The sequence below is a fragment of the Trichosurus vulpecula genome, chromosome 8, assembly GCF_011100635.1.
Source record: "Trichosurus vulpecula isolate mTriVul1 chromosome 8, mTriVul1.pri, whole genome shotgun sequence".
NCBI lineage: Eukaryota > Metazoa > Chordata > Mammalia > Diprotodontia > Phalangeridae > Trichosurus > Trichosurus vulpecula.
The window spans coordinates 265722653-265744055 of record NC_050580.1 but is presented as its reverse complement, the minus strand read 5'-3'; the positions used below and the strand labels follow the sequence as shown (position 1 = coordinate 265744055).

The 21403-nt window shown below is 36.1% G+C and overlaps 1 protein-coding gene across 3 annotated transcripts in view; it reads right to left on the bottom strand.

Annotated features, from left to right (window-relative positions):
• Positions 1–21403, bottom strand: part of SCFD1 (sec1 family domain containing 1) — a 118224-nt gene that overhangs the window by 83175 nt on the left and 13646 nt on the right. For all 3 annotated transcript variants that reach the window (XM_036735083.1, XM_036735085.1, XM_036735084.1), the window contains 6 exons: positions 21049–21171; positions 16420–16507; positions 14130–14219; positions 11391–11446; positions 7915–8000; positions 5350–5449 (listed from right to left, as the gene is read on the bottom strand). In XM_036735083.1, the coding sequence (XP_036590978.1) occupies positions 5350–5449; positions 7915–8000; positions 11391–11446; positions 14130–14219; positions 16420–16507; positions 21049–21171 (543 nt within the window). The remainder of the gene's footprint in view (positions 1–5349; positions 5450–7914; positions 8001–11390; positions 11447–14129; positions 14220–16419; positions 16508–21048; positions 21172–21403) is intronic.

The following is a 21403-nucleotide window of genomic DNA, read 5'->3' as shown; positions in this document are numbered from 1 at the left end:
TAACAAGAAAGAGCTTACTGGAATGGTAAAGCATATTTGGAAATGACACGCAAAAATATAAGGTAGCAATAAAATGTTTTTTAAAAAATGTGAAACCCTAGTAAGCTAGTTAATATACTGTCTTTCCTTCCTTCTCATGGTAAACCACATCTACATTTCAATGTCTTAGTTTCTGTTCTCACCACTCCACAGCTCTTGTTAAGGTAATCAGTGATTCCTCTTGGACCATCCACAGTTTCTTTTCTTCTTTTTTAGTTCCCTGATGTTCTGAACTGTTGCCCACTTTCTCTTCAATACTCATTCTAGCTACATTGTGAGAGACAGTGCGGTATATCAAAAGACTGCAGATTTTTTTAAAAGTTCTTAAAATAACAGCTAATCATAAAATCAGATAGAGTAGATATCTATCTATCCATCCATTCATTCATGTTTTCCTCATGCATTAGAGGCAACTCTAGAATCAATCAGATCCTGAATCTATTTAAGAATGCCCCAAGATAGCTAGTATATCGTTTTGCACACAATAGACATTCAATAAATATAAATCAAATGATAGACGGTTAATTAGAGGGCTGTCATGAAGTATAACTGAAAAATAAGGTGCTACATTAACAAAGTCACTGAAATTATTAGGGCAAAAAGATTCCACAAAGACATATTGCTGTGTGAAGTCTGAAGATTAGCAACGAGCGCTACAGGGAGTTAAAACTAAATATTCCTAGGGAAGGGCACAATGCCCACTCCATTTTGCCTTTCAATTCACTTCACCTCTTTTCCTATCACTATCAGCATCTAATACAGTTCTTTCAGGTTACATACTTAATCATCTAATCATCTTTTTACTGCTTCACTTTCCTTTGGTACCTACATTCAATGTATTACCACATCCCACATTTTTCTATGTGTACTTTTCAGATATAAACTTCTGTCTCTATTCCTATAGTTACAACACCACTATTCTACAGGATATTTTATCTTGTGCCTTGAAGCAACAAACCTTTTTTACTGGGCTCACTTATTCTACAATCTAACCCATCAAATCTCTCTGGAGTGATTCCCAGTTGTCCTCCCATTCACATTAGAACACCTAATTGGAGGGTTTGAGTCCTACCAACTACACTGCCCTTTCTTAAATGCCTTCATATTTTATTGTGCCTAGTTCTAGGACCTCTAATCATCATCAACTACTTTCTTTATCTCTTGCCCAAGTCATCTTTCATGTCTTCATGATGTTCTTTCTATGCATCCTCATAAAACTGTCCTTCCAATTCTGGTTAAGAATTCTCTTACACAAAGCTTTATCAGAATTATCCTATTTTGAGCAAGTCTAGTAACTTCAATTACCCCAAATACCCATTTGTCGTATCCATCCTTCAAATACTTAAACATGGTTATCTGTGTAGTCTTATAAATGATTTTCATATCTGACTTTTCCTTAGTTTTGCTAACTGAGGGAAAGAGGTCTAAATCATCCAATAAGGATGTACTGTAGGAAATGACAAGTGACTGAGGGAAACCTAGGAAGACTTGTATGAACTTGGACAGAGTGAAACAAACACAACTGGAATAATTGTGAAGATGATCATGAGAACCTAAAGGAAAGCAGCTCTGTCAGAGCAGCAATCAATCATAACTCCTGAAGACTTATGTTGGTTCACATACTAGAGAGGCAGAATAAGATCTCTTTTCAGACATGGCCAAACTTAGGTTCAGCAGCACGATTTCCATTCACTTTTGCAAACTGGATCGCTTTGAACTTGAATTCAGCACCGTACGAAAATCTTTTCTGAGCCATTTCTGGGCAGAACGTGGCAAAACGTAACCTAATATTCCAGTAACAAAAGCGAAACAATGAGCGCAATGGCAACGAGCGCGAAAAAGCGGGAAATGCAAGGAAAAGAAATCTACAACCGCTGTATAAGAGGCACCAGTTTTTAGACCCCACATTTTTCAAAGAAGTGTGCGTCTTATACATGGGGAAATACGGTACATCCAAGGGAAAATCACACTCTAAGTAGAAGCAGGAACATAGACTGTACTTTAGACACTTCCAGAAGAGAATTCGAAGACATTAAACATAGTGAATACCACAATCTTAATAGATGTGGTTTATGTGGTTAGAGACAGTAGGAATGGCTTGGACAATCGCTGCTGATTGCAGTGCAGCCAGAGTCGAACAGGAAGACAGATCACACGTGGAAAACTACCTCGAGATTTCAAGGTTTCCAAGCAGCAAGCCCACCTTTTTTTCTTTTTCAAACATCAATATCTTCCTGGCCAATGATCTGACTATACAAATGGATGGCTAATTCTGAAAAGAATACCCTATCTGCCACCAACTATTTCCTGATAGTACAACACAACGCAAATGAAGAATTATACAGGACGAACATAATCCTATCAGCAGAGATAGAAAAGAAAGTGTGCTAGTATTACAGGGACAGAGAGAGATGACCAATAGGGATTGTGGGAAAATGACTGTGTCACTCCCAAAAAACACTTCAGCAGGGCTTAGAGATGTACCACTCTACTAGGCCATAGAAAAAAATAATTTCTAGACCCCACCACCCAAACACAGGACTTCGCAGAAGAATCCCTAGGGTCCTGCAGCAATCCTGGGAAAAAGAAGCTGATCTCTATCAGAAGAGCAAATCAAAACTGCAATTAGAAGAGGGCTGGCGCACACCTCTGGGGCTTTCAAGGCAGTCCCAACACTTCATGCCTGAGCTCAGCAGCACCCAACATCAGCCAAGCCCAGGCCCTCAGAACTGTCCTCAAGGTCTCTGCTGGGAGAAGAATAACTTTAGGGAATTCAAGATGGATCCAACATGGCAATCCCAGACTATTTCCTTCTCTAAACCCATGACTGGTCATGTAAGTTCAGCTCAGAAGGAAGCAATCTCTGGGTGACCCAGAAGGGTCCAGTCCAGAGAATTCTGTGAAATAGAGTGTGAGGTTAGCCCAATCCCAATAGGGTCTATGCAGCCAAAGCATAGCAGAGAGAATATCCTCAGTGTTCCAGGCAGGGTCCAGTGAGACCTAGTTGTCTCAGATACATTACAAAAGAAAGTTCCTAGTCAAAATCCAGCCCAAGCAGTCCCAGAAACCTGCAGAGGGAAACCAACATAGGAATAACTCCTGAACCCAACACTAGAGGGGAAAGTCCTCAGGTGGAACATAAAGCAGAGAGAGGTCCTAGAACATCGTGATAAGAAGCCCATGAGACCTTAAGCCCCTCGAAGGAGCGACTCGGTCTGACCCACTATACTGAGGACCAGGCAGGCCCTCTGCCCACACCACTTACTTGCAGAGCTTCACACAATTAAGATGACCATGAGGAAATATTTTATTTTGAGAGAAAAAAACAAATGGAAAGACTACACATCCCACTGGTAATATCAAGAGATTGAAAGGAAGGGGCCCAGGACACTGGGAGGACCCTGTGTGGAAGATTTATGAGGACGTGGATGGTTACAATATGGACTGCTTTAGGGAACACCCACATCAGTGAGGTAAAAAAATAATTCCACTAAAGTATTTGGTAGTCTCCATGGTTAGTCCCTCCCAACTCCTTATGGAAGAAAATATTCACCATGTACAGAAATCGGCTACACTACATTTCAGAAGTTATAGAGAGTTTTCAAAGACCCAAAGCTGCTTCCTACCACAAAAGCTCACCTTTTTAACAACAATACTCTCCCGGTGATGCTATATGGCTATGAATGATGGAACTTTACCTCAGAAGAATCAAAATTACAAGTGGTTCAAAGAGCAATGGGAGACAGAGGATAGGTCTCATTTATACTAAAATATAGCAGCACTTCTTCCAAATAGCCAAGAAGTACAAGGAAAGTAAATGCCTTTAATTAGGTAATGGCTGAATAAACTGTGATATATGAATGTAACAGAATATTATTGCGCCGTACGGAATGATTAACATGAAGAATTAAGGGAAACAATACAGAATGAAATAAACAGAACCAAGAACAATTTACTTGATGACCATGGGAACATAAATGAAACAAGACTGAAAGACATCTGAACTCTGATCAATACAGTGCAGACTTGAAATGTCCAAGGACTCAAAAGTGAAGCATCCCACTCACTAGAAAAGAAGGGGTGAAGAATGAGGCAAACATTTTCAGATATGAACAATGTGAAGGTTTGTTTTGCCTGAATGTGTTTATTTGATATGAGAGAGGGCTCTACTGAGGTGCTGGGAAATGACAATCATGTTTTTTTTAAAAAGAACAGACTACCAAAAAATATTTTTAAAAGGGAGGTCGATGAGATAACGGCTTGAATATTTGATATCCATAAAACATTACAAGAAGAAGGTGGCTTCCGGCTTACTGGGCTGATTCATCTATAAAGGATTCATGGAAAGACACACACAAGAATCAAACAGCATGATAAGACTTAGATGGGTTGCAATCTGCACTTGTAAAGCAAATATTCATATGGAGAAAATCACGGATACGCTGAAGAAGAGTGCTTTAATAGTCTCCTTTTGCCTTGCTGCTTTTCAAAACTGCTATTAACTTCTTACATTGGTAATTAAACTTTGCTTTGAAGCATCTAACATGTATCCAGGATTTCTAAAGCACACTGGCTCAGTGAAGTTAAGGAAAGTTATTTTCCCTATGAGTTTATCCTGCCAAGCTAAAATCATCACAAACAAATTCCACTTGGAATTTTTGTGAGTTTTCTTTTAGTGTGCTGATATTACAATTGATAATATGATTATTAAAATGAAGACCTGAAACTAAGAGGCACATTTCTAAAAATGAATAATTTGGAGGTCCACTAATGCAACTGCTGATACATAAAAGAGACTCTCAGAATTACAGACTACTATATCCTAAGCAGAGTTGCCCACAGAGTTTTGATTATATAAATGAATTAATTTCTCAAAAGCCAGGAAATTATTTTAACCAGAAAACCCCTTTCAATACCCATGGCATAATTCGGTGGGATTTTACTGTAATTATTTAAAGATGATTTTAGGGAACATAGTTTAACCTAATAAAAGCATTGTAAAGAGGTCTGGTGGATCCCTACTTAAAAATCCTTAATAATTAATTCCAGTCACTATTGATACTTTAATGGAATTTCACTTACTTGAAAATATTCTGCAATACAAACTGGACTGAATTTATTCAAAATAACAAGGGTTTATTTGACTTACTAGTAATTACTCTGAATATTGGAACAAATCTTATAATTTCAACAAAGGGATATTTGTCTATATGTTAAAAATTAATACATACATTTTATATATTAGTAATGACGTTGCACTAGACGGCCATGAATAGTACTATATTTCAGTACTAAGTGATGGTCTCTTACCAGAACATCATGCACCAAAGCTTGGTATGTCCAAGTATGATGTAAAGGGGTAGCCAAATCTATGTTCCTGTCAACAAGGACTAATAAAGGCCTCTGGAAGCTGTAAATAAAAATTATTTTTAATTCTTAATATGTATGGAAATATGTAGAAAATTCTTATTTCTTTAGTACTTAGCTATTTTTATGGAAAGAACAATTATGTCACTCTCAAAGGATCATAAGACTCTGAAATTGTGGAATCAGGTTAAGAAATGCTTTGGATTACTGACAAATTCCATGCAGGATGAAGGATATTTACCTCATTTAGCTTTCTCTCTTACAATAAACTATCATAAAACACCTATGACTATGAGAATAAGAATAATCTCATTAAGATACTACCTCCATTAAAAATAACTGAAAGGGGCAGCTAGGTGGCGCAGTGAGTAGAGCACTGGCCCTGGAGTCAGGAGGACCTCTGAGTTCAAATCTGGCCTCAGACACTTGATACACTTACCAGCTGTGTGACCTTGGGCAAGTCACTTAACCCCAATTGCCCTGACTTCCCCGCTTCCAAAAAAAAAAAATTTGAAAAACAACAACAGCCAATAAAGACATATAATTGGTAATTTAGTACAAGCAAGATTTAAAATTCAGAAATGCATAATCATACTGTCAATATCTATACTTTAAAAAAAGTTAAACTAAAAAAAGTATTGCTCTCACCTTGGTCTCAAATTTAAAAATTTACACAAAACTGGTGAGAACATTTTTTAAAGACTTGGTAAGTTTGTTACTTCAAAGATGTTTTAGCTTTTTAAAAATGTACCTCAACCCCTAACCCACTACTCTAACAACAATTCATGGTACAGAGAGGACACTGAAGTTCTTGAAGGTTAGCACAAGAGAGCGCAAGTTCTGGGAGGTCTCAGGGACTAGAAATGCTTCAATCATGAAGCTGATAATTAAATTAATTTATCTCCTAAGGACCAGGGCTAAGTTGGGAGGGAATTATTGCAAAGGGTTGCTCATCAGATGATGAATTGTTATACCCGAAGTAATTCATTTAAAACCTTTTTATTAAAGCACAAAGAAGTTGTCATCTACATTGATGCAAAGACTATGTACAGATAAAAGATTAGAGATCCTTGAAGTATTTAGTTAAACCTTAAATGAGAATTTGCTTTTTGAAATTCAGTTTCCAGCAGCTGCTTTTAAAAATATATTTACAACTACTGATGAAACTTTGGGGACAATTTAAAGGAACTAATGAGCCAGGAAGAAGCTCAAATGATTGTAAAGTTTGCCTATCATTAAAAAAAAGGTCATATCCTACTTTAAACAAACATGTAACATGATTATCTGGATTTATCCTCCTCCCAAAAAAAAAAAAAGAATAAAATTAGGGGGTAATTATTTTTATTACCAAATGATTCCCCACTGATTCCCTAAAATGGCATGGCATTTAAAGTAAGATAAAATATAAAATAAATTTTAGGAAGATATGTATTGTATATATTGAATAATATATTGCAAATATTAAGATACAATGATCTTATAATCTCAAAGTTATTAGAATAGCAGCATAATCCTTTACTATATAAAGACCAAATATGGGTCAAGGGGCACAGACAAGGCAAGTAGTAGTTTAAAGTTGATGAAATGGATGGTGGAAAACAGTTTTTCTCAATTACTCAAGACAGCTAGCTAGATTTAGGGGTTCGGGGTGGGGAGGGGAATTCTACCCCAAAGCTATCTCCCCCAGTGTACAGAGTCATGAGTCAACTCAAGCTGATTACCTACTGTTTCATTTTTTTAAACTTTTATCCCCATGTTCCCTCCATTACTGTAGTTTCTAATCAAGTTGATTATATCATCATTTATAATTTATAATAATGCCTTCATGCTCGAAATACAACTAATCCATAACTCAAAAGCATCTTAATAAGGACAACTTTTTATTTTAATTGAAGCTTTTGATTTAACGATCTCCTGTTGTACTGGACATTTGCTACTACAAATGAAAATCTACAAAAGAAGAATCAGATACAGCATTACATGCTTTCTACTGATTTTTTTCATCACCAAGTGAGTTAAAGCGACCACTACAGAGAAATACTTCTCACCTTCAAAGACACACTTCCTTAAGATAACAGATAGAAATGAACTTTCTACCAAAGAAATACAACTATTTAACAAGGCTCCATTCTCACATCTTAAGATTAATTCAAAGTCTATGAATTTGAGTTTTCCATCTAGAAATATTGGAAAACTTTTGCATAAGCATGAAAAATGTCGTGATTTGAAATCTGTGCATTCTGCTTCATGACCATTAACATACATTGTTTGTCATACCCTGGCCATCTAATCTTTTCAAATTTCATTCGGATAGAATGAATATTATATTCAAGTATTTCACCAAAACTTTGGATCTCATTTCTTAAAAAACCTGATACCAATTACAGATTTAAAAGGATCACATTCTAGCTTTACATCAGAAAATGGGAAGGTAATCTTGAATGAGAGTAAAAGCAGTAATAGCTTATTTTTCAGCCACCATAATCAAAATATAAACAAACACAATACCTGAATTGGCCAGCCCCAAGTGTGTCACCTGTAAAAAGACTGTTTCTTGCATCTCTTAAATTTTCTCGAAGTTTCTTATCTAGTTTCTGTGGGGAAAAAAAAATCAAATTTGGGATTAATTCTTAAAGTACATCTTCACGAAATGGATGTAAAGATTACATAAATGGTGCTAAACATGCAAATTTCCCTATGGAAGAAAATGCTTCTTGCTAATGTAAAATGTACTATATTTTCCTGTTACTTACATACAATCATTAACTATTTACTAACGAGCCTTTAAGGTAGGCACTAATTTCATAAGTCCAAAGCTCCCCTCTCATGACAGACACCCTATTCAGACTGTCCCTTAGAGAGCACTGAGACGCTCTCAATTGATTCAGTCACATTGCTCTGAAGGACAAGTAGAAATTTCTGAAACTTTTAGTTTTACTTGAACTTTTTTTTACTTGAGGAGGAGAGGGCCTGGCAGGTAAGGTGTTGCACTGGATGGAAGTAGCAAAGAGCACCTGAGGACCACACTCAAAAAAAAAAAATCTCACACATTCTATTTATCACAAATACACTAATTTTATCACGGGATTTAAGAAATTCCTTGATTCAGAAGGTAAATGACTTAGAGGACCAAAGCACATTCATGCCTTGGGGTGAATTATTTTGATCAACAAGATAAATACCTTGTTCATCTCAGAAGGGCCAGAAATGCGCTGGGCATCAAAAACTAGAGATGAGTAAGATGAATTTCACCAAGATATGCATATGAAAACTGTTAATAACAGCACCTGACCATACACAACAATCAACCAACAAGCTGGATTGCCACTTAATTTTTTTAATGCACAAAAGGAAAAAAGTACAAAAGGGGACCTTCTGCTTTTCAAAAATCTAATTTTTTTTTATTGTGAACTTAATATATTATTTCTTAAAAAAAAAACACTAGAGTATTTTTTAAATACAGTCCTTTCCTCTGTTTTTCATATGTTGAAATGTTTGTGTTTGCTGCTTAAGTTCATAATAAAAAGAAAAATATTTTCAAAAGGCACAAACTGGCTCCAACATGTCTTCCTATGATGATTTCTCTGTCACAAACTATGTTTCAGCCGAATGGCCTACTTGCTCTTTACCAATGTCAGATTCCCCCTCCCACCTTTGTGCTTTGTGCCCAAGTTATCCCCAAAGCGCAGAATGCTCTCCCTCCTCACCCTTGCCCCTTAAAATTCCTAGCTCTCTTCAAAGCTTAGCTCAAGTTTTTCCTACATGAAGCCCTTCCCTATCTCTGCAATTGTTAGATCTCGTCCCCGATTTCTCTCACTACTTTGTATATCCTGTATTTGCTAATGTATGTACTTGTTACTTCTCTCCACTGCAAACTCCTAGAGAAAGGACTGACTTTTTTTTTGTCTTTCTATCTCCATTGCCAAAAACTATAGTTATAGTTATGGTTAAGTGGAACTGGATTAAAATATCAGGATTATTTTGGAAGGCTGCAAACCTTAACTTTTCCCATTTTAGTCCAAGTTCCTCGGTTTAGTCTATTTCAACCCTGTACCTGCTCAAGCCGGACCACTAGAAAAAAAGAAAAAAAAAATTGCAAGCATATTCCAACCTCTATTTAAGCATCAGTGGCAGTATTTCAGAGAATTCTCTGTTAACGGAATCTTTAAAAAGCAGACCAAAGATGTGTCTTTTTAACCAGCAATATGGAAAAATAATCCATGTCAGCATGCATTTTTATGATTCGTGTTACAATTTGACAACTAGAATGTTCCAAAATGGAAATGGCAGACACTCTAGGAGTTCCAGTAAAAATGAAAAATTTCAAGATACAGAATGATTATATATACAGGATACTGGAGATGGGATTCATGGGCTGGTCGGGAAAAGAGGTTCTTAAGCATTTTTGTACAATGGACCCAGATTCTAGCAGTCTGGTAAAGCCTATGGAAAGACCCCTTCTCAGAATAATGTTTTTAAGTGCATAAAATATAAAAGATTGCAAAAGGAAATCAATTACATCAAAATACACTTATCAAAATATTAACAGAACAAGTTCACTGACTCCAGTTTAAAAACTCTTAGTCCAGATAATCTGTGAGGCTCCTTTTAGCTCTAATGGTCTATCACATTTCCAGTCTGTCTCATTTATTGGGCACCAAAATGGTCAAAGAGTTGCTAGACGCTGTGGTGGATACAAAGAATACTATGTAAGTGATAAACTCTCAGTTTGCTAAAATTTTACAAGATAGATCCCTAAAATGTTCACGTCCCTTAATCTGCCAATTCCACTAGTGAGTAGGTCTTCCAAGGAGGATGAAGACAGAAAAAGTTCCTCGACATGCCAAAATATTCAGAGTAGCACGAAGGAAAACCATCAGACTGAATAAGGAATAAACAAGCTGGGGAATATGAATGCAATACTACTGCAGCAAATGAAAAATGAGATCGTTTAGGAAGACTTGCATGGACTGATGCAAAGTAAAATAAGCAGAGCCCCAATTTCACGACCAGAGTTGAAAAAAAATGTAACTTTTCCTGTTTGTTTCATAAAGCTAGTTTTATCTGAAGGCATTCAAGTGGTATAGTGGATAGCTGAGCACTGGACTTGGAGTAAAGAAGTCTTGGGTTCAAATTCTACCTCAAACACTTATTTGTTAGCTTTCTGACCCTGGACAAATCACAAACTCTCTTAGCTCATCTGTAAAACTCATCTAATGAGGTTGTTGTGAGAAGCAAATGAGGTAATGTAAAAAGAGCTTTGCAGACCTACGAGCACTACACAAATGCTATTTATTATTGCTACTGGTCAAAGAACACCTGCCTACTCCAGGTGGGGAATCTGTGGCCCTCTAGGTCCTGGGGTGTGGCCTTCTGACCACATCCAAGTTTTACAGAATAAATCCTTTTATTTAGGGGATTTGGACTCTGAAGTTTAGATTCAGTCAAAGGGCCACACTTGAGGGCCTACAGGGACACATCCCTGGTAGGATGTATCAAGAAAAGGCTATTATGTAAAAACAAAATGTTTCAAAAAGCTTTTTTTTTGGGAGAGGGGATTCAGGGTTAAGTGACTTGCCCAGGTTCACACAGCTATTACGTCTGAGGCCAAAAACTTTTTTAAATAAACAAACAACAATGAAGAAAGATGCAACTCTTTGTTGAAGTAGAGGAATGAGCAAAACATGCTGGGCCGACACTAATGCAGGTCGAATAGAAGGGCTGAAAAAACTATGTATGAAGAACATGGATAAAAGTGGAAACGTAGGTTGTGATGAAGAATGTAAAGTGGGAAAAAATGAAATATAGCAAAACACTTTTTACTATCTATATAAGTCAAAAGTAATAGAAGTATCTATTCCATAAGCAATATAGAGCCATGTCTTTAAATATCCACAAAAAGACTGAGCCATGGAAAGAAGACACATCACTAGACACAATTTATTCTCTTTATGAAATAGGAAATGAATCATAAAAAAACTTACCACCGCCACCATTTCTGCTGCTGTTCCTCTTGAACATCTAATTATAGGGACAGCGCCTAGTTTAAAGTAATATTAACAGTGGTATTATTATTTATATTCAAATGTTTCCATTTAAGTAAATTAAACATTAAAAAATTACAAATAAAATTCTTAATGGGGGCTCTGGGTGGTTTAAAATGAGACTATAGATCAAAATTCTCTTAATAAACAGGTCGATTTATGGGATTAACAGATGACTTAAAAAAAACTAGGTAATTTGTTCTCCATTTAATTTTGTGCGTTTGGTTTAAACTCGGTAGTAAATTAAACAATTTTCCAGTCAGCTTGGAGTGGGAGTCAGACGTCATGTCATACACTCGCTTTACACAATCTTTCTTTTTGAGGGTTTGGTTTTTTTTAAAGCACACCCAAACACCCTCCCCCTTCTTAATTTCCCAATTTCTCTCAGGACACTACGACCCTTCCAATTAACCAGGCTTCCAACATGGGAAAGTCATTCTCCAGTTCTCATTCTTTCTCACTTTTAATTCCACCCCATCAGTTGCCAAGTCTTATTGATTCTCTCACCACAACATCTCACGTTTTTCTACTCGCATGGCCACCGTAACTGGTTGGAGTCCTTGAGTCCTCTCACCGACTATTGTAATCATTTCCCAATTTATCTCCCTGCCTCAAATTCCTCCCCTCTTCAATCCATACTCTACATGGCAACCAGGTGGATTTTCCTAAAGTACAAGTCTGAACAAATTATTCTTGTTCAATAAACTTCACCGGTTCTCTATTTCCGTTAGAATCGCAGATCTGGTTATAACTTGCTTTTCAGGTTTATTATACATTACCTCACCTCAGACAAGCTATAGTCTAACCAAGTCAGCCTTCCCCTTAACATGATATTGCACCTCTCCTATCCATGCTTTTGCACTATACCTGATACATACTCCCTCCTCAAAATCCTGTTTCCATTAAAGCTCAACCTTAGCAGACTTCTACACAAAATTTCTTCTGTTCCCTCAAGTTGCCAGTGCCTTCCATTTTTCATATATATCTTCTACATGTACATGTCTCCCTTGATAGAATGTAAATTCTTTACACCAAGGACTTTCATTTTTATCCATGTATTCCCAGAACTTGACACAGCGCCGGACACATGGCAGGTGCTTAATAAATGCTGATGATCCCAACCTATCAGACTGGCTAACATGACAAAACAGAAAATTGGAACACTAATGCGTTGCTGATGGAGTCTGTTAAGACTTTTTAAAAAGTGTTACATATAGGGCACTCTACAGGGAGAGGAGCTTGCACAACTCAAAATTAGTGTGCACAACTACCTAGATGAACCAGGCGGGAAAAAGGAAGCTGTCTTACAGTGCACAAATTGTTGATGATTAAATTATAAATAATAATAGCTAACATTTATGTAGCACCTTAATGTTAACTCATTCAAATATAATTTAATTATTTTTACTTTGGGGGGGGTGGGAAGGCAGGGCAATTGGGGTGAAGTGATTTGCCCAAGGTCACCCCACTAGTAAGTATGTCAAGTATCTGAGGTCACATTTGAACGCAAGTCCTCCTGACATCAGGCTGGTGCTTCAAATATGATTTAATTGATGGGATTCCCTGTAACAATACAGAAGATAACTCACTCCTACCTGCTCATTCTGTAGATATATTCCTCATGCCCTCCCATAAAGTCCACCAAGGATATTCATGTTCCTCACTTTGTCTTGAAATGAGGATGCCATTGGAGCAAAAAGGCATCTTTTGGTCACAGATCTATTTGATGCCATCCCTTACTCCACTCCTCATTCATAACTGCTTGAGTATAGGGCAGCTTATTTGTATACACCTTTCATTGCCCTTTGGGTAACACTCATTTTCAATCATTCAGAACCTGTAGTGATCCATTTTTCAAAGCCATACACCACCAACAAAAGAATATTGGTACTAAGATAGACCTCTGTTTCCAGAAGAAGTTTGGGGTCATTAGAAGAACGTTCCAAAGGCAAACCAGCCCACTTCTCTCAAGTCTGAGCCCAATTCATTATTGTGCACGTACATGTCAAGGGCCAAGCTCTATAAACTATCCACATCATAATATGGACCACAGGCATCCTTGGTACATACCGTCTCCCTCACTTGACCAAGTTCTTTGGAGGCAAGGACTGCTTCATTTTTCCTTTGCATCTCTACAGCCTGGTACATTCTAGCCATTTAATAAATGCCTATTAATTGAATGATGCTTCATCTACTTCATTGTAACAGGGTTATTTAGGCCTAACTTTTTTGAGCGGTTATGAAATTCATTCAGGACATTCTGAGCATCCCAGGACTTGTTGCAATCAGCATGTCATCAAGAAGCACAGACATTCGGAAAACCTAATCGCTGAGAAGAAATACCTATTCAAATAGGGCTCTAAACCGCATTTCCGTTATGATGGTGGCAAAGAGGTATCAACCTGTCTCATGCCTCACCTAATATTAATGATTAGAGGGTAATCAAACAATACTCTCCCAGGTGTTACTTTTCATACAATTCTGATATATGGATGGTAGATATCTTATTGCAGGAAAGCTTTTTAGCCAGTTGTTTTCATCAACCATCTCAAATATTTTTTAATAGTCAGCAATAAGCACAGCAGTATCTTGTGTTCTCTTCATCTTTCAGTCCATTGTATGATGAATAACAGATAAAGTTAAAATTAAACTTTCTTCATATAAAGGAATAAAACTTACCAAGTGTAACAAAAAAGCAAAAGAGGCTGTCAACGATAGTGTCCATAATGGTCTCCATTTCTGTGTCTGTAATGTCTGGTCTGTTAATGGCTAAAATGAAATTGGTGAGAGGAACAAAAACACAGGTTTACATTAAATCGATTAATTTATTAACTGTTCACATAGTTCCACAGCATCCTTAATACTAAATATTTCTACTACTAAAGGCCGTGTGAGACATTTTATTATATTCTTAAAATAAAAATATGATGGTCAAATTTCATTAATAAATTCTACATTTCAAAAATCAGAAATAGGAAATCAGTAATAAAAGCAACTAGTAATAAAAGTCACTCCATAATTTACAAATAGAGTTTAACTATATGTAACTCAATTAAAAAACTCAGAATTTAAAAGACATTAACTTTGCCTAAAATTTCAACTTCAACATTCATAAATAGCTATGCAGAGGACTAGGAGAGATATGAACATTAAATAAAATGTCTTTTCACAGTCTCTGCTCTCTTAGAATTCAAACTCTATTATGGGGCTAGGATATTAGCACAAATCACTATATTACCTATAATAAGGCATCTCAGAAAAAGATGCCTAATCTGAGTTCAAGCTGAGCAGAAAACAAACAATTTTCCAACTTTTTGCCAGGGTGACTCACTAAAGCCCCTCCAACACCACAGCATAGTGGGGAGGTTAATTTGAGTTCTTGAAGGCTACATTAACTGAATGTAAATGCTACCAGGTCCTAGCAGACTAGAACAGTTTCTCATACAGTTTCTGGAACAGAACTATATTCTGAGGGCCCATCTTACTAAGTTAAGAGAAGACTTTTACCAGAAGATTAACTACAAATGATGAACTGTTTTCAACCACAGCAATTCATGAAACTGTCTCCTAAGACAGAAAGATATTAAGCAGAGATTGTTAATCTGGGGTCTCTGACCTTTACCTTTGGTCAATAATTATATATTTTGTTGATAACTGTATTTCAACATAATTGGTTAACTTTGTAATCCTAAGTGTTTATGTATTTAAAAAAAATTATTCTGACAAGAGACTCTTAGGCTTCACCAGAATGCCAAAGGGGTCCATGACACAAAAAAAGGTTAAGAACTCATGCTTAGATTATGGAAAAGCCAGAAATATTAGTGGAATATGTGAGTTAAGACTAGAGTGCTAAAGAATTTATAGTACTGCTAAACAGATGAGCTCTCTCTTTACTACATACGAAGCAAAATTTTGACATGAAATAAGCTTGCTGAGCTCCTCCCTCACAATTTCTAAAATACTCTACTATTCCTGATTAAGAAAAAAAATTAAAAGCTTATTATGAGAAATGTACTTGACCACTCAATTTTAAACAACAAAGAGATCTCTGAGTTATCAAGCGAACTAGATCATTTATCTTTTAACAACATGATAACAGATAACTAATTACTTGCATATGCCAAGACTGAAATTCTCTCTGCATTTATCCACTATCTACTCTAAGCAAACAAGCTGATATTCCAAATGGTAGAAAAGAAGCACCACAGAGTGTATAGTAGTGAAGTAATACCTGGCCTTGGGGTCAGAAAGACCTGGTTTCAAATTCTACCTCTGACAAACAGTGTCTGTGCAAGTCACTTCATCCCTGAATCCTCCAAGTAACTCTAAGACTGGATGGGTAAAGCAGGTTCCTCCCTGGGAGCTCCCTACGTGTGAAATCACAGCTTGGGGGTGGGGGTGAGAGGAGAGACTCAAATTGCTAAACCACCTTTTCAGTTATTTCATTTCACAACATATATGACAGTGAAAACAACAAAAGTCCAATTAAACTAAAATAACATAGTTCTGAGTTAAGTGGCTGCTTATTAAAACTATGAATTAGTGTACTAAGCCTTGCTATCCCATAGCTATAGATGAAAACTGAAAAGACTTTACACCACAATTTATAGTTGTATTTTCAAAGAGTGGGAATTATTCTATCTCAATTCTAGAAATCATTTAATATCTCTTGGCTAAGCCCTGTTTTTAAGAAGCCGACATCTTAAAATCCATACAAATCCTAAAATAACAGTAGGCACTGGATAAATGCTTTTTGATCTTAATATTCGCAAGGCTGCTGATATCCAAGTATACATTGGTTCCACTAATGATTTTACATCCACAGATCTATGAACAATTCTGGTTTTAAAATACCAAACATTCTCTAATTTGTTTTTAAATTACTATTATAGAAAATCGTTCACTTTTTAAAAGAAAATCTTTAGACTTATATACTTCTACATATATGATAATCTTTACTTTTACATACCACGATAAGAGACAAGTTCCTTATTTTGATTGCATAGCACAAACATATCATCTTCCAAAGTAATAAAATTGAGATATTGATCAAAAACCTGAAGAAAAAAAAGAAACATCTGTAAAAGAATTATTAAAACTTGGTTCTAGTCAAGGTAAATACAGTTTGATAAAAAATCTACTAGAGCTAAAAAATAGAAATTACTAGGACTAATAATTATGCTAACTAATTTACAGCCTAATTTAGTAGCAGTGAAGTGAAAATTTGGATAATAAAAAAATATAAAATTTTCCTGAAAAAGCAAGGACGACATCCTTTAATCTTAAATATAAAACTTAAAATTGCTTTTTGACAACCACACTTTCCCAGAGAACTTTAGAAATAAAAAATGCTCTATAACATAAATTGGGGATAAATCCATTCTACTAAAAAATACCAATTAGAAATTCTAAGATAAATGTCCAAAATGTATTAATGGAATTCAAGTCGGACTATCATTTATCTTTTTGTTTTCTGTCAAATAAAAAGACATTAAGAAGAGACTTGGTGGGAATTTGAAGGCTATTTTTAAAGAAAGTTATAGAGTGGCGTACCTTTTAACAAAGCAGAAAAATGCAAGTATAGGCCTACAACAACTAGAAGTGCAGTGGGCTCTTCTGCATAAAAGGAAGAGAAAGTATTAACAGTAAAGGAACATAATGGAAAATAAGAATGATGATTCAAGTGCCTTACTCAGTTATTTGTTGAATGAAAAGCTGCTTTCCAACCCAAACCCACCCCCCTAGGATTACCTTTTATTTATATGGTATAGATCTTACATGTACATAATTATTTGGCTTATTGTATTTCCTCCATTAGAGACTGAGCAACTTGAGCGCTGGGACCGTGTTTTTGCCTTTCTTCATATTTTTGTTTGGTCAATTTCAGTAGCACCCAACTCTTCATAAGCCCATTTTGGGGGGTTTCTTGACAAAGATACTGGAGGAATTGCCATTTCCTTCTCCAGCTCATCTTACAGATGAGGAAACTAAGGCCAACAGGGTGAGGTGACTTTCCCAGGGTCACACAACTAGTAAATGTCTGAGGCTGAAGAAGAGGAGTCTTCCTGATGCAGGCCTGGCCCTCTATCCCCTGTGCCACCTAAGTGACCTTTCTTCATATGCCCAGGGCTTAGTTAAGTACAGTACTAAATGGTAAGTTTGTTGACTGACCTATTTTTTAATCTGCTTACTCCATTACACTTACAGTCTGAGCCACACACAAAGAATTGAGATAGCATTGAGAAATTTGAAAAAAAAAAACCTGAATATTATTTAAATTAGGACCAGAAAGGGTACTGACACATGCAGCACAGGGACACCTACAGAGTTGGATTTTTTTTAACCTTTCCAAAAATATTTATCAAAAAATAATTCTATAGCATAGTGAAAGTATTTTCCCTTCTAGCTTTACAGTCACCAAATACTTGAGGTTAAGTATAAATTTTTCTTTTATAACAAAATGTCTCTTCCAAGTACTCTTAAGTAATATGCAGACAAAAATAATCCAGTCTTTGAAATTGTGTTTGTAAAAATATAATAATCACCCAAGCCCATTTGTGGCCAAGTAATCAACTGGCTATCCAGCTCATGTAAATAATACAAGTGCTTGGAAGTAAAGTTTAGTAATGTTGCTCTAAAAATGCAAACACATTGAAAAACAGACATCTAGTTTCCTAAAGGAAATTTAACTTTTAAAAACACTGTGGTACTATACTAAATTTCTTAATGCTAATAACATTTCCCTCCTCTGCCAGCTGCAACCTTAATAAAATCTTAAAAATCTTATACATAGGATTAATGGGTTGGCTGTACAAGATAAAGTTAATTACAATTTAAGTTAAAATGAGACAGAATATGACTTATAAATGAGTAACTGAGGTAAAAACCTAGCAAGAGCAAATTAAAATAAGACTATACAACATTTCCAGGTTAGAATATATTTCCAAAATAATCTGTTCCAAGATGACTGCCAGCATTTATAAAGCACTAGTCATATATTACCTCATTTGAACCTCATGACAACCCCATGAGGTATATACTTTCCTTCTTTTACAAGTAAGGAAAATGAGGCTAACGAGAAATTGAGTGACTTGCCCAGCGTCACAAGAGCTATTAAATGGTTATGGCATGACATGAACTCAAGTCTTCCTGACTCCAAGTCAAGTGCTCTATCCACTGTACCAACTAGCTGCCTACAATTCTGCCTCTATTCCAGGGGCTGAAAGTATAGAAGTGAAAAACATTTAAAATGCCTCCATTAAATATTAACAACTGAAGTGTTGCAAGACAGTTTTTCTTAGGAATGACAGTAGAGAAAGAATGTAAAGTCTACCGAGACAAGGAATAAAGTCACTGATGATGAGTATAAGTTAACAAATAGGGATCTGAGCACATTGGATCACTCTACCAGGTGGTGGAGACATTGTGTACAATAAAAACAGCATGCTTAGAACAAAATTGGAGTTCTCACAGCCAGGAATAGCTTCAATTACTGAAATCAGCCAACTTTTCTGAACCCTACCTGATGAGGCGGGTAGGGCCAGACCACTTGCAAGACCATTTGCCTTAAGACAATTTTTAAAAATTATTGTAGTACAACAAATCACATTGTAAATGGAAAAATTAACTCCAACTGTAAAAATTAGGCTGAAATAATATTTTTTTAAAAACTTTCAACATCCTACAATGAAAAAACAGGAAAAACAGAATAATAGCATATTTGATCAAAATGTGCTTTACTTTTGGATTTCCTAAAATGCATTTAAAACATCCTTACTTACAGGGAATGATAAAAAAATATTAAAAAATAGCATTTCATTAGTATTTATAGTAACTGATTTTAAAAATGTTTTACAACTCTTTTAAATACTCCTGCAGTAACTTTTTGTTTTTTGGTTTTTTTTTTTTTCCTGTTTTTTGAAGGTGGAAGACAGGGCAATTGGGGTTAAGTGACTTGCCCAAGGTCACACAGCTAGTAAGTGTGTCAAGTGTCTGAGGCCGCATTTGAACTCAGGTCCTCCTCACTCCAGAGCCAGTGCTCTACTCGCTGTGCCACTTAGCTGCCTCCTGCAGTAACTTTTTAAAGAAGTAGAAACAGATCACAGAGATTCCCTCTTCTTGTGACTGTCCCTTTAGTGGCAGAGGAGGTGCTCTAAAATCTCCAGGGGTCCAAGGAAAGGAGTTAAAGAGAAGATACTATTGTAATTCTGCCTATCTCTACCACAGGTAAAGTCAATAATCTCTAGAAACAAATTTCCACATCAACCATATAGGAAACCATGTCTCTGTATGCATTTTCAATTCAGTATCTCTGTAGCAGGAAGCAAGCGGCTTTCCTCATGTGCAATCTTCTGGACTCATGTTCATCACTGTATTGATAAGAGTTCTAAAGTCTTTCAAAGTTGTTTTTCCTCTATAACGTCAATGTAGAAATTCTCCTATTTCTGGTCACTTATCTCTATGTTACTTCAGAGGGGCCTTCCCAGTTTCGTCTGAAATTCGTTGTGACATTTCTTATAGCACAGCAGTATTCCCTTAGATTCATATGCCATAATTTGTTTAGCCATTTCCCAATGGGTAGGCATCACATTAAGTTTGCGATTTTTGGCTACCAGAAAGAGAGCTGCTATAAGCATTTTTTGTATTGGTTCTGTTTCTCCTTCTTTCATCTCTTTAGGATATAGTCCTGACAGTAGTATAGTTGAGTCAAAGGGTCTATAACTTTATGGACATAGTTCCAAAATGCTTTACAGAATGGCTGGACCAATTCACTGTTCCACCAAGAATGCACTAATGTGCCTGCTTCTCCTTAGCCGCTCCAATATTTGTGATTTTCTTCTTTTTTGACAGTAAAATGGGTTTAAGGAAGAATCCCAAAATTGCTTTAATTTGCATTTCTCTTAGTATTAGTGATTGAAAGCATTTTTATATGGTTGCTGATAGCTTTAATTCCTTCCTTTGACTATCTATCAGGGAACTGGCTTATACATATGGTCTTATGTATTTGAATCAATTTCTTATATATCTTGGATTTGAGACATTCCCCCCTCCCAAAATGTAGTGATCTGCCTCTTCCCAGAGGGTAAAGAAGAGGACTGTGCTACAGGCCACCTCAAGATATGATTTCCGTATCACTCTCCCATAATTAAAGAGTTCTAAGGCTGTAGTAATTTATATAAAACGAACATCAACACAGTGTGAACAAGGACTTTGGGTGATTAGAACAGCAAGTTGCTTCTGATTCATGCTAAGCAGAAAAAATAAAGCAACAGCCCAAGACAAGGACTAAGTTCTATTCTGGTTTTCAAAGTTTTGGGGTAAAGCCTACTTATCACCCTAGTATTACTTTACAGGTTCTCTTTTTTACTTTATTCTGATATACACAAGTCATAGGCAATTTGTTTTCTGCCTTATTATCAGGCTTGGTACAAAATGTACGGACAGTGTGGTTATTTACGAACAGAGCCAATCTGTTAGCCATATCGATGTAAATGTTCATAAACGCACCAGATTCCGAATACTGGCCATTAACAGTACAGCATGACACAAAACTGAACTTTTGATCTAAAGTGTCAGGAGCCAAACAAAACACCCTCACCTTCGCCACTTGTGTGACCGCACCGGCCGCTAAGGCAGCATTTGCAATATCTTCCAGCTTACTTCTTGAAATGGCAGAAATAAAATTTAAATAATAAGATTCATAGAGTTGATTGCGAAGGTCCTGTCAACACAATAAATATGCTTTTTATAAGGCTATCCATTTTAAACCTCAACAACAGAATAGTTCACAAATGCTTGAAAAATAAAAAAGGATAAATATGATATTGGAGAAAGATAAAAAGACTATTATAGTTACTTAGTATTATAAACTATGATTTAAAAAAATAACTCGGGAATTAGAGATAAAATATGATATAATGGATCATGAACCAGCATCAGAGATCTCAGACAAG